Source organism: Salmo salar, unplaced genomic scaffold, assembly GCF_905237065.1.
Source record: "Salmo salar unplaced genomic scaffold, Ssal_v3.1, whole genome shotgun sequence".
Taxonomy (NCBI): domain Eukaryota; kingdom Metazoa; phylum Chordata; class Actinopteri; order Salmoniformes; family Salmonidae; genus Salmo; species Salmo salar.
Window position 1 is genome coordinate 100001 of NW_025547461.1, and position 19717 is coordinate 119717.

At 48.3% G+C, this 19717-nt stretch overlaps 1 protein-coding gene across 1 annotated transcript in view; it reads left to right on the top strand.

Annotated features, from left to right (window-relative positions):
- Positions 1–19069, top strand: part of LOC106592563 (vacuolar protein sorting-associated protein 13B) — a 104612-nt gene extending 85543 nt beyond the window's left edge. The window contains exons 10-12 of the mRNA XM_045711276.1: positions 1950–2153; positions 15790–15916; positions 18515–19069. Coding sequence (XP_045567232.1) covers positions 1950–2153; positions 15790–15916; positions 18515–18919 — 736 coding nt within the window. The 3' untranslated portion in view covers positions 18920–19069. The remainder of the gene's footprint in view (positions 1–1949; positions 2154–15789; positions 15917–18514) is intronic.
- Positions 19070–19717: the final 648 nt, after the last annotated feature.

The window sequence follows — 19717 nt, forward strand, 5'->3', positions numbered from 1 at the left end:
AGAGGTGGTCTACATACTGGGAGAGGTGGTCTACATACTGGGAGAGGTAGTCTACATACTGGGAGAGGTAGTCTACATACTGGGAGAGGTAGTCTACATACTGGGAGAGGTGGTCTACATACTGGGAGAGGTAGTCTACATACTGGGAGAGGTAGTCTACATACTGGGAGAGGTAGTCTACATACTGGGAGAGGTGGTCTACATACTGGGAGAGGTAGTCTACATACTGGGAGAGGTAGTCTACATACTGGGAGAGGTAGTCTACATACTGGGAGAGGTGGTCTACATACTGGGAGAGGTGGTCTACATACTGGGAGAGGTAGTCTACATACTGGGAGAGGTGGTCTACATACTGGGAGAGGTAGTCTACATACTGGGAGAGGTAGTCTACATACTGGGAGAGGTAATCTACATACTGGGAGAGGTAGTCTACATACTGGGAGAGGTAGTCTACATACTGGGAGAGGTAGTCTACATACTGGGAGAGGTAGTCTACATACTGGGAGAGGTAGTCTACATACTGGGAGAGGTTCACTGAGGTAGTCTACATACTGGGAGAGGTTCAGTGAGAGGTAGTCTACATACTGGGAGAGGTGGTCTACATACTGGGAGAGGTAGTCTACATACTGGGAGAGGTAGTCTACATACTGGGAGAGGTAGTCTACATACTGGGAGAGGTTCAGTGGGAGGTGGTCTACATACTGGGAGAGGTAGTCTACATACTGGGAGAGGTAGTCTACATACTGGGAGAGGTAGTCTACATACTGGGAGAGGTTCACTGAGGTAGTCTACATACTGGGAGAGGTTCAGTGGGAGGTGGTCTACATACTGGGAGAGGTTCAGTGAGAGGTAGTCTACATACTGGGAGAGGTAGTCTACATACTGGGAGAGGTTCAGTGGGAGGTGGTCTACATACTGGGAGAGGTTCACTGAGGTAGTCTACATACTGGGAGAGGTTCAGTGAGAGGTAGTCTACATACTGGGAGAGGTTCAGTGGGAGGTGGTCTACATACTGGGAGAGGTTCAGTGAGAGGTAGTCTACATACTGGGAGAGGTAGTCTACATACTGGGAGAGGTTCAGTGGGAGGTGGTCTACATACTGGGAGAGGTTCAGTGGGAGGTGGTCTACATACTGGGAGAGGTAGTCTACATACTGGGAGAGGTTCAGTGGGAGGTGGTCTACATACTGGGAGAGGTTCAGTGGGAGGTGGTCTACATACTGGGAGAGGTAGTCTACATACTGGGAGAGGTTCAGTGGGAGGTGGTCTACATACTGGGAGAGGTTCAGTGGGAGGTGGTCTACATACTGGGAGAGGTAGTCTACATACTGGGAGAGGTTCAGTGGGAGGTGGTCTACATACTGGGAGAGGTTCAGTGGGAGGTGGTCTACATACTGGGAGAGGTTCAGTGGGAGGTGGTCTAGTGCCCACCCAGGGTGGACTCTGACTGGTTGTCCTCCTGGTGTGGTCACATTATAAACCAATCACAGCTCTGCAGGCTTAGTGGTTCGGTCAGTTGAAACTGTGTCTGTATTGTCTGTTGCTTATTGTCGAGGTAGCTAGCTGAAACCGCGGTAGCCATGGTTACAGCTACGTTATGCAGCAGACGAGTCCCTCTGTGTCAGAAGCGGTGTCATCACTGGTCAGGGAACTGGCTGATGGCTCCCTGACTGCTTCCCATGCACTGTAACAAACCTGAATGAGCCCCCCCCAGGGGGTGATGGGTAATGCTGATCACATGACAGAGGTGGTACCTATGATGTCAGAGTTCTGGTGTGGCTGGTCTGCGTTCCAGTTTAACCTCATAACGTCTCTCTCTCTCTCTCTCTCTCTCTCTCTCTGTCTCTCTCTCTCTCTCTCTCTCTCTCTCTCTCTCTCTCTCTCTCTCTCTCTCTCTCTCTCTCTCTCTCTCTCTCTCTCTCTCTCTCTCTCTCTCTTTTCCTCCCCCAGGCGAGCGTTGAACATGGGCATCCTGCGTGACCCGGGGTCGGAGGTGGAGGACCGTCAGTACCAGCTGGACCTGCAGTCCATCAACATCGGTACCGCCCAATGGGAGCAGCTCAAACCAGAGAAGGAGGGGTCTAAAGGGGGCGTGTCCACCGAGACAGAGAGGAACTCACAGAACCCTGCCCTGGAATGGAACATGGCCAGCAGGTAAACAACCAATCAGGGCAGACTACTGGGTACAACTAACCAATCAGGACAGACTACTGGGTACAACTAACCAATCAGGACAGACTACTGGGTACAACTAACCAATCAGGACAGACTACTGGGTACAACTAACCAATCAGGATAGACTACTGGGTACAACTAACCAATCAGGACAGACTACTGGGTACAACTAACCAATCAGGGCAGACTACTGGTTACAACTAACCAATCAGGGCAGACTACTGGGTACAACTAACCAATCAGGACAGACTACTGGGTACAACTAACCAATCAGGGCAGACTATACAACTAACCAATCAGGACAGACTACTGGGTACAACTAACCAATCAGGACAGACTACTGGGTACAACTAACCAATCAGGACAGACTACTGGGTACAACTAACCAATCAGGACAGACTACTGGGTACAACTAACCAATCAGGGCAGACTACTGGGTACAACTAACCAATCAGGACAGACTACTGGGTACAACTAACCAATCAGGACAGACTACTGGGTACAACTAACCAATCAGGGCAGACTACTGGGTACAACTAACCAATCAGGACAGACTACTGGGTATAACTAACCAATCAGGACAGACTACTGGGTACAACTAACCAATCAGGGCAGACTACTGGGTACAACTAACCAATCAGGACAGACTACTGGGTACACCTAACCAATCAGGGCAGACTATACAACTAACCAATCAGGACAGACTACTGGGTACAAACTAACCAATCAGGACAGACTAGTGGGTACAACTAACCAATCAGGACAGACTACTGGGTACACCTAACCAATCAGGGCAGACTATACAACTAACCAATCAGGACAGACTACTGGGTACAACTAACCAATCAGGACAGACTACTGGGTACAACTAACCAATCAGGACAGACTACTGGGTATAACTAACCAATCAGGACAAACTACTGGGTATAACTAACCAATCAGGACAGACTACTGGGTACAACTAACCAATCAGGGCAGACTACTGGGTACAACTAACCAATCAGGACAGACTACTGGGTACACCTAACCAATCAGGACAGACTACTGGGTACAACTAACCAATCAGGACAGACTATACAACTAACCAATCAGGGCAGACTACTGGGTACAACTAACCAATCAGGACAGACTACTGGGTACAAACTAACCAATCAGGACAGACTACTGGGTACAACTAACCAATCAGGACAGACTACTGGGTACAACTAACCAATCAGGACAGACTACTGGGCACAACTAACCAATCAGGACAGACTACTGGGTACAACTAACCAATCAGGACAGACTACTGGGTACAACTAACCAATCAGGGCAGACTATACAACTAACCAATCAGGGCAGACTACTGGGTACAACTAACCAATCAGGACAGACTACTGGGTACAAACTAACCAATCAGGGCAGACTACTGGGTACAACTAACCAATCAGGACAGACTACTGGGTACACCTAACCAATCAGGACAGACTACTGGGTACAACTAACCAATCAGGACAGACTACTGGGTACAACTAACCAATCAGGGCAGACTATACAACTAACCAATCAGGGCAGACTACTGGGTACAACTAACCAATCAGGGCAGACTACTGGGTACAACTAACCAATCAGGACGTACTACTGGTTACAACTAACCAATCAGGAAGTACCTCACCACATCTTAGTACCAAGGTGGCCAATCATATCTGCACAGGGCCAGTGTGGGTGCAGGGTTTTGTCCCAGCCAAGCAGAAACACACCTGATTCTACCAGTCAGTAAATCTCTGAATCCTAGTGTTGTAACAGCTTGGTTGGCTGATCGCATCACATCCTGTCAGTCACTGTGGGACTCATCTGTCGGTCACTGAGCCTCGTTGGACCTCATCAACACTGCTGTTACCAATACATCTGATAGGAACATCTGATAGGAACATCTGACAGGATGTGATGCGATCAGCCAACCAAGCTGTTACAACACTAGGATTCAGAGATTTACTGACTGGTAGAATCAGGTGTGTTTCTGCTTGGCTGGGACAAAACCCTGCACCCACACTGGGGCTCTGGTCAAATGTAGTGTACGACTGGGTCCATAGGGCTCTGGTCAAATGTAGTGTACAACTGGGTCCATAGGGCTCTGGTCAAATGTAGTGTACAACTGGGTCCATAGGGCTCTGCTCAAATGTAGTGTACAACTGGGTCCATAGGGCTCTGGTCAAATGTAGTGTACAACTGGGTCCATAGGGCTCTGGTAAAATGTAGTGCACTACTGGGTCCATAGGGCTCTGGTCAAATGTAGTGCACTACTGGGTCCATAGGGCTCTGGTCAAATGTAGTGCACTACTGGGTCCATAGGGCTCTGGTCAAATGTAGTGCACAACTGGGTCCATAGGGCTCTGGTCAAATGTAGTGCACTACTGGGTCCATAGGGTTCTGGTCAAATGTAGTGCACTACTGGGTCCATAGGGCTCTGGTCAAATGTAGTGTACAACTGGGTCCATAGGGCTCTGGTAAAATGTAGTGCACTACTGGGTCCATAGGGCTCTGGTCAAATGTAGTGCACTACTGGGTCCATAGGGCTCTGGTCAAATGTAGTGCACTACTGGGTCCATAGGGCTCTGGTCAAATGTAGTGCACTACTGAGTCCATAGGGCTCTGGTCAAATGTAGTGCACTACTGGGTCCATAGGGCTCTGGTCAAATGTAGTGCACTACTGGGTCCATAGGGCTCTGGTCAAATGTAGTGCACTACTGGGTCCATAGGGCTCTGGTCAAATGTAGTGTACAACTGGGTCCATAGGGCTCTGGTCAAATGTAGTGCACTACTGGGTCCATAGGGCTCTGGTCAAATGTAGTGCACTACTGGGTCCATAGGGCTCTGGTCAAATGTAGTGTACAACTGGGTCCATAGGGCTCTGGTCAAATGTAGTGCACTACTGGGTCCATAGGGCTCTGGTCAAATGTAGTGCACTACTGGGTCCATAGGGCTCTGGTCAAATGTAGTGTACAACTGGGTCCATAGGGCTCTGGTCAAATGTAGTGCACTACTGGGTCCATAGGGCTCTGGTCAAATGTAGTGCACTACTGGGTCCATAGGGCTCTGGTCAAATGTAGTGCACTACTGGGTCCATAGGGCTCTGGTCAAATGTAGTGCACTACTGGGTCCATAGGGCTCTGGTCAAATGTAGTGCACTACTGGGTCCATAGGGCTCTGGTCAAATGTAGTGCACTACTGAGTCCATAGGGCTCTGGTCAAATGTAGTGCACTACTGGGTCCATAGGGCTCTGGTCAAATGTAGTGCACTACTGAGTCCATAGGGCTCTGGTCAAATGTAGTGCACTACTGGGTCCATAGGGCTCTGGTGAAATGTAGTGCACTACATAGGGTATAGGGTACTATTTGGTTCCCTCCGGTCCATGCAGCTTTCCCAGACAGACTCATAATTATGAAGCCTGTCATGTTTTACAGAGAACCGGGAGCTAAAACCAGCAGACTGTTTACGGCCTGTTTGACTTGGCTGATTTTTTCAGCTGTGTTTTCAGAAGGACCCAGAAATCACCGCGTCACTGAGAGGAAAGCAGAGAGGAATTCCTGATGAGTTTCCTGGTGGAGGACACACACTGAGACACACACTGAGAGAGACACACTGAGAGAGACACTGAGAGAGACACACTGAGACACACACTGAGAGAGACACACTGAGAGACACACACTGAGAGACACACACTGAGAGAGACACACTGAGAGAGACACACACTGAGAGACACACACTGAGAGAGACACACTGAGAGACACACACTGAGAGAGACACACTGAGAGACACACACTGAGAGACACACACTGAGAGACACACACAGAGAGACACACTGAGAGACACACACTGAGAGACACACACTGAGAGACACACACTGAGAGACACACACTGAGAGAGACACACTGAGAGACACACTGAGAGAGACACACTGAGAGACACACACTGAGAGAGACACACTGAGAGACACACACTGAGAGAGACACACTGAGAGAGACACACACTGAGAGACACACTGAGAGACACACACTGAGAGACACACACAGAGACACACTGAGAGACACACACTGAGACACACACTGAGAGAGAGAGACACACTGAGAGACACACACTGAGAGACACACACTGAGAGACACACACTGAGAGACACACACAGAGACACACTGAGAGACACACACTGAGACACACACTGAGAGAGAGACACACACTGAGAGACACACACTGAGAGACACACACTGAGAGACACACTGAGACACACACACTGAGACACACACTGAGAGAGAGAGACACACTGAGAGACACACACACACTGAGAGACACACACACTGAGAGACACACACACACTGAGAGAAAGACACACTGAGAGACACACTGAGACACACACTGAGAGACACACACTGAGAGAGAGAGACACACTGAGAGACACACACACACTGAGAGGAAAGCAGAGAGCAATTCCTGATGAGTTTCCTGTCAGATAGAAATGGATTAGAATAGAGCAGCATAGCGCGTAACCATGGAGACACACACACGCTGAGAGACACACACACACAGAGAGAGACACACACACACACACACACTGAGAGACACACACACACACACACTGAGAGACACACACACACTGAGAGACACACACTGAGAGAGACACACACTGAGAGACACACACACAGAGAGAGAGAGAGACACACACAGAGACTGGGGGACAGAGACTGGAGGACAGATACTGAAGGAACAGAGACTGGAGGATAGAGACTGGAGGGACTGGAGGACAGAGACTGGAGGGACTGGAGGACAGAGACTGGAGGGACTGGAGGACAGAGACTGGAGGGACTGGAGGACAGATACTGAAGGAACAGAGACTGGAGGGCAGAGACTGGAGGATAGAGACTGGAGGGACTGGAGGACAGAGACTGGAGGACAGAGACTGGAGGACAGAGACTGGAGGATAGAGACTGGAGGGACTGGAGGGCAGAGACTGGAGGAACAGTGACTGGAGGACAGAGACTGGAGGACAGAGACTGGAGGACAGAGACTGGAGGGACTGGAGGACAGAGACTGGAGGGCAGAGACTGGAGGACAGAGACTGGAGGGACTGGAGGACAGAGACTGGAGGGACTGGAGGACAGAGACTGGAGGGACTGGAGGACAGAGACTGGAGGGACTGGAGGGCAGAGACTGGAGGGACTGGAGGACAGAGACTGGAGGAAGACTGGAGGGCAGAGACTGGAGGGACTGGAGGGCAGAGACTGGAGGAACAGAGACTGGAGGACAGAGACTGGAGGAACAGAGACTGGAGGGACAGAGACTGGAGGGACAGAGACTGGAGGAACAGAGACTGGAGGGCAGAGACTGGAGGGACTGGAGGACAGAGACTGGAGGGCAGAGACTGGAGGGACTGGAGGACAGAGACTGGAGGGCAGAGACTGGAGGGCAGAGACTGGAGGACAGAGACTGGAGGGCAGAGACTGGAGGAACAGAGGCTGGAGGACAGAGACTGGAGGGCAGAGACTGGAGGGCAGAGACTGGAGGACAGAGACTGGAGGGCAGAGACTGGAGGACAGAGACTGGAGGAACAGAGGCTGGAGGAACAGAGACTGGAGGAACAGAGACTGGAGGGCAGAGACTGGAGGGACTGGAGGACAGAGACTGGAGGGCAGAGACTGGAGGAACAGAGACTGGAGGAACAGAGACTGGAGGAACAGAGACTGGAGGGCAGAATCAAAGCTAGCTGTATGGTACTATATGGTCCAGGTTCCAGCTCAGCTAGCTGTATGGTACTATATAGTCCAGGTTCCAGCTCAGCTAGCTGTATGGTACTATATAGTCCAGGTTCCAGCTCAGCTAGCTGTATGGTACTATATAGTCCAGGTTCCAGCTCAGCTAGCTGTATGGTACTATATAGTCCAGGTTCCAGCTCAGCTAGCTGTATGGTACTATATAGTCCAGGTTCCAGCTCAGCTAGCTGTATGGTACTATATAGTCCAGGTTCCAGCTCAGCTAGCTGTATGGTACTATATAGTCCAGGTTCCAGCTCAGCTAGCTGTATGGTACTATATAGTCCAGGTTCTAGCTCAGCTAGCTGTATGGTACTATATAGTCCAGGTTCCAGCTCAGCTAGCTGTATGGTACTATATAGTCCAGGTTCCAGCTCAGCTAGCTGTATGGTACTATATAGTCCAGGTTCCAGCTCAGCTAGCTGTATGGTACTATATAGTCCAGGTTCCAGCTCAGCTAGCTGTATGGTACTATATAGTCCAGGTTCCAGCTCAGCTAGCTGTATGGTACTATATAGTCCAGGTTCTAGCTCAGCTAGCTGTATGGTACTATATAGTCCAGGTTCCAGCTCAGCTAGCTGTATGGTACTATATAGTCCAGGTTCCAGCTCAGCTAGCTGTATGGTACTATATAGTCCAGGTTCCAGCTCAGCTAGCTGTATGGTACTATATAGTCCAGGTTCCAGCTCAGCTAGCTGTATGGTACTATATAGTCCAGGTTCCAGCTCAGCTAGCTGTATGGTACTATATAGTCCAGGTTCCAGCTCAGCTAGCTGTATGGTACTATATAGTCCAGGTTCCAGCTCAGCTAGCTGTATGGTACTATATAGTCCAGGTTCCAGCTCAGCTAGCTGTATGGTACTATATAGTCCAGGTTCCAGCTCAGCTAGCTGTATGGTACTATATAGTCCAGGTTCCAGCTCAGCTAGCTGTATGGTACTATATAGTCCAGGTTCCAGCTCAGCTAGCTGTATGGTACTATATAGTCCAGGTTCTAGCTCAGCTAGCTGTATGGTACTATATAGTCCAGGTTCCAGCTCAGCTAGCTGTATGGTACTATATAGTCCAGGTTCCAGCTCAGCTAGCTGTATGGTACTATATAGTCCAGGTTCCAGCTCAGCTAGCTGTATGGTACTATATAGTCCAGGTTCCAGCTCAGCTAGCTGTATGGTACTATATAGTCCAGGTTCCAGCTCAGCTAGCTGTATGGTACTATATAGTCCAGGTTCCAGCTCAGCTAGCTGTATGGTACTATATAGTCCAGGTTTAGTGAAGTAGCAAACACACCAAGTCACTGTAACCCGTTGTGACAGACCACTTCCAGAGGCCACACCTCTCCCTCCCTCCTTCCCTCCCTCTCCTCCCTCCCCTCCCTCCCTACCCTCTCCCTCCTTCCCTCCCTCTCCTCCATCCCTCCCTCCTCCCTCCCCTCCCTCCCCTCCTTCCTCTCCTTCCTCTCCTCCCTCCTCCCTCCCTCCCTCCCTCCCTCTCCTCCCTCCCTCCTACCCTCCCTCCCTCCATCTTTCCCTCCCTCCCCTCCCTCCCTCCCCTCTCCCTCCCTCCTTCCCTCCCTCTCCTCCATCTCTCCCTCCCTCCCTCCCTCCCTCCCTCCCTCCCTCCCTCCTCCCTCCCTCCTCCTCCCTCCTCCCTCCCTCCCTCCCTCCCTCTCCTCCCTCCCTCCCTCCCTCCCTCCCTCCCTCCCTCCTCCCTCCCTCTCTCCTCTCCTCCATCTCTTCCCTCACCTCCCTCCCTCCTCTCCTCCCTCCCTCTCCCCCCCTCCTTCCCTCCCTCTCCTCCCTCCCTCACCTCCCTCCCTCCCTCTCCTCCCTCTCCTCCCTCCCTCCTTCCCTCCCTCTCCTCCATCTCTCCCCTCCCTCCCCTCGCTGGCGTTTTCTCTTCAGTAGCAGGTTAGTAGTGAGAACACACTGCGTTAGTTTCCTGAGGTTTCAGAGGAACTTCCAGCCACATCAGTCTGCTGACAGGAAGTGTCTCTGTGGTACTGGAGGACACCAGGGTTAGGACAGGAAGTGTCTCTGTGGTACTGGAGGACACCAGGGTTAGGACAGGAAGTGTCTCTGTGGTACTGGAGGACACCAGGGTTAGGACAGGAAGTGTCTCTGTGGTACTGGAGGACACCAGGGTCAGGACAGGAAGTGTCTCTGTGGTACTGGAGGACACCAGGGTTAGGACAGGAAGTGTCTCTGTGGTACTGGACGACACCAGGGTTAGAACAGGAAGTGTCTCTTTGATACTGGAGGACACCAGGGTTAGGACAGGAAGTGTCTCTGTGGTACTGGAGGACACCAGGGTTAGGACAGGAAGTGTCTCTGTGGTACTGGACGACACCAGGGTTAGAACAGGAAGTGTCTCTTTGATACTGGAGGACACCAGGGTTAGGACAGGAAGTGTCTCTCTGATACTGGAGGAAACCAGGGTTAGGACAGGAAGTGTCTCTTTGATACTGGAGGACACCAGGGTTAGGACAGGAAGTGTCTCTCTGATACTGGAGGAAACCAGGGTTAGGACAGGAAGTGTCTCTGTGTTACTGGACGACACCAGGGTTAGAAAAGGAAGTGTCTCTTTGATACTGGAGGACACCAGGGTTAGGACAGGAAGTGTCTCTCTGATACTGGAGGAAACCAGGGTTAGGACAGGAAGTGTCTCTGTGATACTGGAGGAAACCAGGGTTAGGACAGGAAGTGTCTCTCTGATACTGGAGGAAACCAGGGTTAGGACAGGAAGTGTCTCTGTGATACTGGAGGAAACCAGGGTTAGGACAGGAAGTGTCTCTGTGATACTGGAGGACACCAGGGTTAGGACAGGAAGTGTCTCTGTGATACTGGAGGAAACCTGGGTTAGGACAGGAAGTGTCTCTGTGATACTGGAGGAAACCAGGGTTAGGACAGGAAGTGTCTCTGTGATACTGGAGGACACCAGGGTTAGAACAGGAAGTGTCTCTGTGGTACTGGAGGAAACCAGGGTTAGGACAGGAAGTGTCTCTGTGATACTGAAGGACACCAGGGTTAGGACAGGAAGTGTCTCTGTGATACTGGAGGAAACCTGGGTTAGGACAGGAAGTGTCTCTGTGATACTGGAGGAAACCAGGGTTAGGACAGGAAGTGTCTCTGTGATACTGGAGGACACCAGGGTTAGAACAGGAAGTGTCTCTGTGGTACTGGAGGAAACCAGGGTTAGGACAGGAGATGTTAGGGTCTGTGTTGACCAAGGAAAGACTCTGTGTTGGGAAGTATTTCAGGAGAGTTGGGAAGCATTGAAGCGGTGAACTTTCCACCTTCGTTCTGTGGCGCTGAATTCCCCTCTTTCTGTTCACACTGCTGAGCTCTGTGTGATCCATAACCCACACAGATAAACCGTGGTGGGAAAAGTCCCGTATTGTCATACTTGAGTCAAAGTAAAGATGCCTTTTAATAGAAAATGACTCAAGTAAAAGTGAAAGTCACCCAGTATCAAAAATAAATGTGTTTTTCTAAAATAACCTTAAAGTACAAGTTTAAATCATTTCTAATTCCTTATTTTAAGAAAACCAGACAGCACCATTTTACATTAAAACCGTTTTACGGATAGCCAGGGGCACGCTCCATCACTCAGACAATACTTAGGGATGACCAGGGATGTTCTCTGTTTAGTGAGTCCTCCAGATCAGAGGCAGTAGGGATGACCAGGGATGTTCTCTGTTTAGTGAGTCCTCCAGATCAGAGGCAGTAGGGACGACCAGGGATGTTCTCTGTTTAGTGAGTCCTCCAGATCAGAGGCAGTAGGGACGACCAGGGATGTTCTCTGTTTAGTGAGTCCTCCAGATCAGAGGCAGTAGGGATGGACCAGGGATGTTCTCTGTTTAGTGAGTCCTCCAGATCAGAGGCAGTAGGGATGACCAGGGATGTTCTCTGTTTAGTGAGTCCTCCAGATCAGAGGCAGTAGGGATGACCAGGGATGTTCTCTGTTTAGTGAGTCCTCCAGATCAGAGGCAGTAGGGATGACCAGGGATGTTCTCTGTTTAGTGAGTCCTCCAGATCAGAGGCAGTAGAGATGACCAGGGATGTTCTCTGTTTAGTGAGTCCTTCAGATCAGAGGCAGTTGAGATGGCCAGGGATGTTCTCTGTTTAGTGAGTCCTCCAGATCAGAGGCAGTAGGGATGACCAGGGATGTTCTCTGTTTAGTGAGTCCTCCAGATCAGAGGCAGTAGGGATGACCAGGGATGTTCTCTGTTTAGTGAGTCCTCCAGATCAGAGGCAGTAGGGATGACCAGGGATGTTCTCTGTTTAGTGAGTCCTCCAGATCAGAGGCAGTAGGGATGACCAGGGATGTTCTCTGTTTAGTGAGTCCTCCAGATCAGAGGCAGTAGGGATGACCAGGGATGTTCTCTGTTTAGTGAGTCCTCCAGATCAGAGGCAGTAGGGATGAACCAGGGATGTTCTCTGTTTAGTGAGTCCTCCAGATCAGAGGCAGTAGGGATGACCAGGGATGTTCTCTGTTTAGTGAGTCCTCCAGATCAGAGGCAGTAGGGATGACCAGGGATGTTCTCTGTTTAGTGAGTCCTCCAGATCAGAGGCAGTAGGGATGACCAGGGATGTTCTCTGTTTAGTGAGTCCTCCAGATCAGAGGCAGTAGGGAGGACCAGGGATGTTCTCTGTTTAGTGAGTCCTCCAGATCAGAGGCAGTAGGGATGACCAGGGATGTTCTCTGTTTAGTGAGTCCTCCAGATCAGAGGCAGTAGGGATGACCAGGGATGTTCTCTGTTTAGTGAGTCCTCCAGATCAGAGGCAGTAGGGAGGACCAGGGATGTTCTCTGTTTAGTGAGTCCTCCAGATCAGAGGCAGTAGGGATGACCAGGGATGTTCTCTGTTTAGTGAGTCCTCCAGATCAGAGGCAGTAGGGATGACCAGGGATGTTCTCTGTTTAGTGAGTCCTCCAGATCAGAGGCAGTAGGGACGACCAGGGATGTTCTCTGTTTAGTGAGTCCTCCAGATCAGAGGCAGTAGGGATGACCAGGGATGTTCTCTGTTTAGTGAGTCCTCCAGATCAGAGGCAGTAGGGATGACCAGGGATGTTCTCTGTTTAGTGAGTCCTCCAGATCAGAGGCTGTAGGGATGACCAGGGATGTTCTCTGTTTAGTGAGTCCTCCAGATCAGAGGCAGTAGGGACGACCAGGGATGTTCTCTGTTTAGTGAGTCCTCCAGATCAGAGACAGTAGGGATGACCAGGGATGTTCTCTGTTTAGTGAGTCCTCCAGATCAGAGGCAGTAGGGATGACCAGGGATGTTCTCTTGATAAGTGTGTGAATTGGACCATTTTACTGTCCTGCTAAACATTCAAAATGTAACAAGTACTTTTGGGGGTCAGGGAAAATGTATGGCGTAAAAAGTACATTATTTTCTTTACGAATGTAGTGAAGTAATTGTAAATAGGAAAGTAAAGTACAGATACCCCAAAAACGAGTTAAGTAGTACTTTAAAGTATATATTTTTTTAAGTACTTTACACCATTGCTGATATACTGTACATACACACATAGACTGGCTCTGCCCTGGGCCTCTGAGGCCTAGTGGGCGGTTGGTAAACCGAGCCGGTTCTCTCTCTCTCTCTCTCTCTCTCTCTCTCTCTCTCTCTCTCTCTTTCTCTTTTCTCTCTCTGCCTCTCCCTCTCTCTCTCTCTCTCTCTCTCTCTCTCTCTCTCCCCTCTCTCTCTCTCTGTCTCTCTCTCTCTCTCTCTGTCTCTCTCTCTCTCTCTCTGTCTCTCTCTCTCTCTCTCTCTCTCTCTGTGGTGACGGATGACACCTGTCCCATGCAACGGGACACTCACTGTTTCACTGTAAACTCAGAAGGAGATTACCCAGAACCTCAAGGACCCTCTGTCTCCCAGATCATTCCACCTCCTCAGAAATCAGCCCACTCAAAGTAACTCTCAGAGGAACACTGATCTGGCCTCCCCCCCCCCCCCTGAGGATACTGGGTAATACACTATGAATGGCAGAAGTGTACTGTAGGCCACCTAGAACCCGTTCTGCTGTAATCCTACTGGCTGTGTAGAAATATCGGACCCTACTGCTCTTTGATTGTTTTAATAGCCTCAGCAGATGTGGCAATTAGCACCGTGCTCTATAGATCACTTGTATATTTGCTTTACTGCTAACAAATGTTTCCCACAAATATGACTTGATTTGTTGGAATGAACATTAACGAAATGGGAGTAAAGGTTTGTTGTTTTTAAACGATCTTAAGTTTAGGCCTTGTGTGTTTACAATTAAGGGGTGTTTCTTTAATAAGGGGGCTTGTCAAATAACATCTCACTCCTCTTTTAAACTCTCTGTCTAGATTCCCTGCTACCCAGTATATAGATACCCAGTTACAGACATATTCCACAGGTTGGACCCTGTGAAGTGTCTTTTGTAGTGAAGTGTGTGGTATTGTACAGGTCAGTTTCAGGACCCTGGTTTGAACCAGGCAGTGAGAGAGTGTGAAAACGTGAATCTGTTTGTCAGCCAAGATAAAACTATACTGAAGGTGTTTCCACTGCTGTTGACCAAAGACTGAGGAGACTAAAATATTCACTCAGCTATAGACTGTACTGCTGACAGCCATGAGAAGAGATTAAAGATGGCCAACCCAGTGTGGGATTAAAGATGGCCAACCCAGTGTGGGATTAAAGATGGCCAACCCAGTGTGGGATTAAAGATGGCCAACCCAGTGTGGGATTAAAGATGGCCAACACAGTGTGGGATTAAAGATGGCCAACGCAGTGTGGGATTAAAGATGGCCAACCCAGTGTGGGATTAAAGATGGCCAACACAGTGTGGGATTAAAGATGGCCAACCCAGTGTGTGATTAAAGATGGCCAACCCAGTGTGGGATTAAAGATGGCCAACCCAGTGTGGGATTAAAGATGGCCAACCCAGTGTGGGATTAAAGATGGCCAACCCAGTGTGGGATTAAAGATGGCCAACCCAGTGTGGGATTAAAGATGGCCAACCCAGTGTGGGATTAAAGATGGCCAACCCAGTGTGTGAATAAAGATGGCCAACCCAGTGTGGGATTAAAGATGGCCAACCCAGTGTGGGATTAAAGATGGCCAACCCAGTGTGGGATTAAAGATGGCCAACCCAGTGTGGGATTAAAGATGGCCATCCCAGTGTGTGATTAAAGATGACCAACCCAGTGTGGGATTAAAGATGGCCAACCCAGTGTGTGATTAAAGATGGCCAACCCAGTGTGGGATTAAAGATGGCTAACCCAGTGTGGGATTAAAGATGGCCAACCCAGTGTGGGATTAAAGATGGCCATCCCAGTGTGGGATTAAAGATGGCCAACCCAGTGTGGGATTAAAGATGGCCAACCCAGTGTGGGATTAAAGATGGCCAACCCAGTGTGGGATTAAAGATGGCCAACCCAGTGTGTGAATAAAGATGGCCAACCCAGTGTGGGATTAAAGATGGCCAACCCAGTGTGTGAATAAAGATGGCCAACCCAGTGTGGGATTAAAGATGACCCCTGACCCCCATCTGGACTGACTTCTATGTTAATACACTGAGTGTACAGAACATTACCGTATACATAGCCTGACCAGGTGAATCCAGGTGAATCCAGGTGAATGCTTTGAAGGGTGGAACACTTTGGACACTTTGTAGAGTTGATGCGCTGACAATTCGAGGCTGTTCTGAAGGAAAAAAGGCAGGGTGCAGCCATCCTAACCCCCATCCTGACTTCTCTCTCTGTTCCTCCTCCTCCCCCCCCCAGTATCAGGAGACACCAGGAGAGGAGAGCCATCCTAACCCCCATCCTGACTTCTCTCTCTGTTCCTCCTCCTCTTCCTCCCCCCAGTATCAGGAGACACCAGGAGAGAAGAGCCATCCTAACCCCCATCCTGACTGACTTCTCTGTCAGAGTGACAGCAGCACCTGCCATCATATTCAGCAAGCCCAGATCCCCTGACAACAGACAAGTGGAGGTTAGTACGAGATACCATTAACCCAGAACCTTTACGGTGAGGTTTTAACATTAACCCAGAACCTTAACATGAACCCAGAACCTTTACGGTGAGGTTTTAACATGAACCCAGAACCTTAACATGAACCCAGAACCTTTACGGTGAGGTTTTAACATTAACCCAGAACCTTTACGGTGAGGTTTTAACATTAACCCAGAACCTTTACGGTGAGGTTTTAACATTAACCCAGAACCTTTACGGTGAGGTTTTAACATGAACCCAGAACCTTTACGGTGAGGTTTTAACATTAACCCAGAACCTTTACGGTGAGGTTTTAACATTAACCCAGAACCTTTACGGTGAGGTTTTAACATTAACCCAGAACCTTTACGGTGAGGTTTTAACATTAACCCAGAACCTTTACGGTGAGGTTTTAACATTAACCCAGAACCTTTACGGTGAGGTTTTAACATGAACCCAGAACCTTTACGGTGAGGTTTTAACATTAACCCAGAACCTTTACGGTGAGGTTTTAACATTAACCCAGAACCTTTACGGTGAGGTTTTAACATGAACCCAGAACCTTTACGGTGAGGTTTTAACATTAACCCAGAACCTTTACGGTGAGGTTATAACATTAACCCAGAACCTTTACGGTGAGGTTTTAACATTAACCCAGAACCTTTACGGTGAGGTTTTAACATTAACCCAGAACCTTTACGGTGAGGTTTTAACATTAACCCAGAACCTTTACGGTGAGGTTTTAACATTAACCCAGAACCTTTACGGTGAGGTTTTAACATTAACCCAGAACATTTACGGTGAGGTTTTAACATTAACCCAGAACCTTTACGGTGAGGTTTTAACATTAACCCAGAACCTTTACGGTGAGGTTTTAACATTAACCCAGAACCTTTACGGTGAGGTTTTAACATTAACCCAGAACCTTTACGGTGAGGTTTTAACATTAACCCAGAACCTTTACGGTGAGGTTTTAACATTAACCCAGAACCTTTACGGTGAGGTTTTAACATGAACCCAGAACCTTTACGGTGAGGTTTTAACATTAACCCAGAACCTTTACGGTGAGGTTTTAACATTAACCCAGAACATTTACGGTGAGGTTTTAACATTAACCCAGAACCTTTACGGTGAGGTTTTAACATTAACCCAGAACCTTTACGGTGAGGTTTTAACATTAACCCAGAACCTTTACGGTGAGGTTTTAATATTAACCCAGAACATTTACGGTGAGGTTTTAACATTAACCCAGAACCTTTACGGTGAGGTTATAACATTAACCCAGAACCTTAACATGAACCCAGAACCTTTACGGTGAGGTTTTAACATTAACCCAGAACCTTTACGGTGAGGTTATAACATTAACCCAGAACCTTTACGGTGAGGTTATAACATTAACCCAGAACCTTAACATTAACCCAGAACCTTTACGGTGAGGTTTTAACATTAACCCAGAACCTTTACGGTGAGGTTTTAACATGAACCCAGAACCTTTACGGTGAGGTTTTAACATTAACCCAGAACCTTTACGGTGAGGTTTTAACATTAACCCAGAACCTTTACGGTGAGGTTTTAACATTAACCCAGAACCTTTACGGTGAGGTTTTAACATTAACCCAGAACCTTTACGGTGAGGTTTTAACATTAACCCAGAACCTTTACGGTGAGGTTTTAACATTAACCCAGAACCTTTACGGTGAGGTTTTAACATGAACCCAGAACCTTTACGGTGAGGTTTTAACATTAACCCAGAACCTTTACGGTGAGGTTTTAACATTAACCCAGAACCTTTACGGTGAGGTTTTAACATTAACCCAGAACCTTTACGGTGAGGTTTTAACATTAACCCAGAACCTTTACCCTGAGGTTATAACATTAACCCAGAACATTTACACTGAGGTTATAACATTAACCGACAAATCAAATGACTTATTCATGTAAAGAAACGGTCTGATATCAGACTGTTAGTTCAGACCTCTAGGAGACATGGGGGACAAACGGTTCAGACCTCTCGGAGACATGGTGGACAAACGGTTCAGACCTCTAGGAGACATGGTGGACAAACGGTTCAGACCTCTAGGGGACATGGTGGACAAGCGGTTCAGACCACTAGGGGACATGGTGGACAAACGGTGAATCCAATCCAATTCTCCTCTCAGTAATAGATTGTCAGTACCTCCTCCCATCCTAGGAGTCTTAAGGTGTTCGATACCAATGTATCTCAGAACCATAATGTTGTGACGAGCCTCTATGAAATGCTCAGCCACAGGGTTTCTCTGGTCAGGGTTCCTGATATTACTGCTGTGTTCTGTTATTTTTTTTTTTTTTTTTTTTTTTTCTCTCTCTCTCTCTGTCCCTACAGGAAGTGATGGTGTTTATATGTTTTTTTTCTCTGTCCCTACAGGTGATGGTGTTATATTGCTCTTCTCTCTCTCTCTCTCTCTCTCTCTCTGTCCCAACAGGAAGTGATGGTGTTTATATTGTCTCTCTCTCTCTTTCCCAACAGGAAGTGATGGTGTTTATATTGTCTCTCTCTCTCTGTCCCAACAGGAAGTGATGGTGTTTATATTGTCTCTCTCTCTCTCTCTGTCCCAACAGGAAGTGATGGTGTGTGGTCACTCCCTGGAGGTGAATGTAACATCTAGTCTGGAGTTCTACCTCAGTGTGGCCCAGGTCCACCTGCTGCAGCGGCTGTTCCAAGCCAACATGGTGGAAGGACAGGCCCCAGAGAAGACCAGCCAGGTGAGAGACAGAGAGAGAGAGAGAGATAGTCACATCCGTACTCAGGTAAACAAAGTCTTCTGTGTCCCATTGCTGGGCAAGTTAGACTCCGAACGTGTCATATGCAAACCAACAACAGGTGAAGAGGTCAAAGTAACACAGCAAGGGGGGTCACAGGGGGGGTCACAGGGGGGTCACAGCATCCTTGTTATCACTGACATGTTCCTATACTGCCAGAAACAAATATCCTCTGTTTCCTGCTATTCTAATGTGTTGTCCTGATCTTATCTCTGAGATTCACAGCTTCACTTGTCCCAAATCAAATCGCATATTCGTCACGTGCTTCATAAACAACAGGGTGTAGACTAACAGCGAAATAGTTACTTATGAGTCGTTCCCAACAACGTAGAGAGAAATACAATAGAGAAATAACATGGCTGTATACACTGGTTACCAGTACTGAGTCAACGATAACATGGATATATACACTGGGTACCAGTACTGAGTCAATGATAACATGGATATATACACTGGGTACCAGTACTGAGTCAATGATAACATGGATATATACACTGGGTACCAGTACTGAGTCAACGATAACATGGATATATACACTGGGTACCAGTACTGAGTCAACGATAACATGGATATATACACTGGGTACCAGTACTGAGTCAATGATAACATGGATATATACACTGGGTACCAGTACTGAGTCAATGATAACATGGATATATACACTGGGTACCAGTACTGAGTCAATGATAACATGGATATATACACTGGGTACCAGTACTGAGTCAACGATAACATGGATATATACACTGAGTACCAGTACTGAGTCAATGATAACATGGATATATACACTGGGTACCAGTACTGAGTCAATGATAACATGGATATATACACTGGTTACCAGTACTGAGTCAATGATAACATGGCTATATACACTGGGTACCAGTACTCAGTCGATGATAACATGGATATATACACTGAGTACCAGTACTGAGTCAAGATAACATGGATTTATACACTGGGTACCAGTACTGAGTCAATGATAACATGGATATATACACTGGG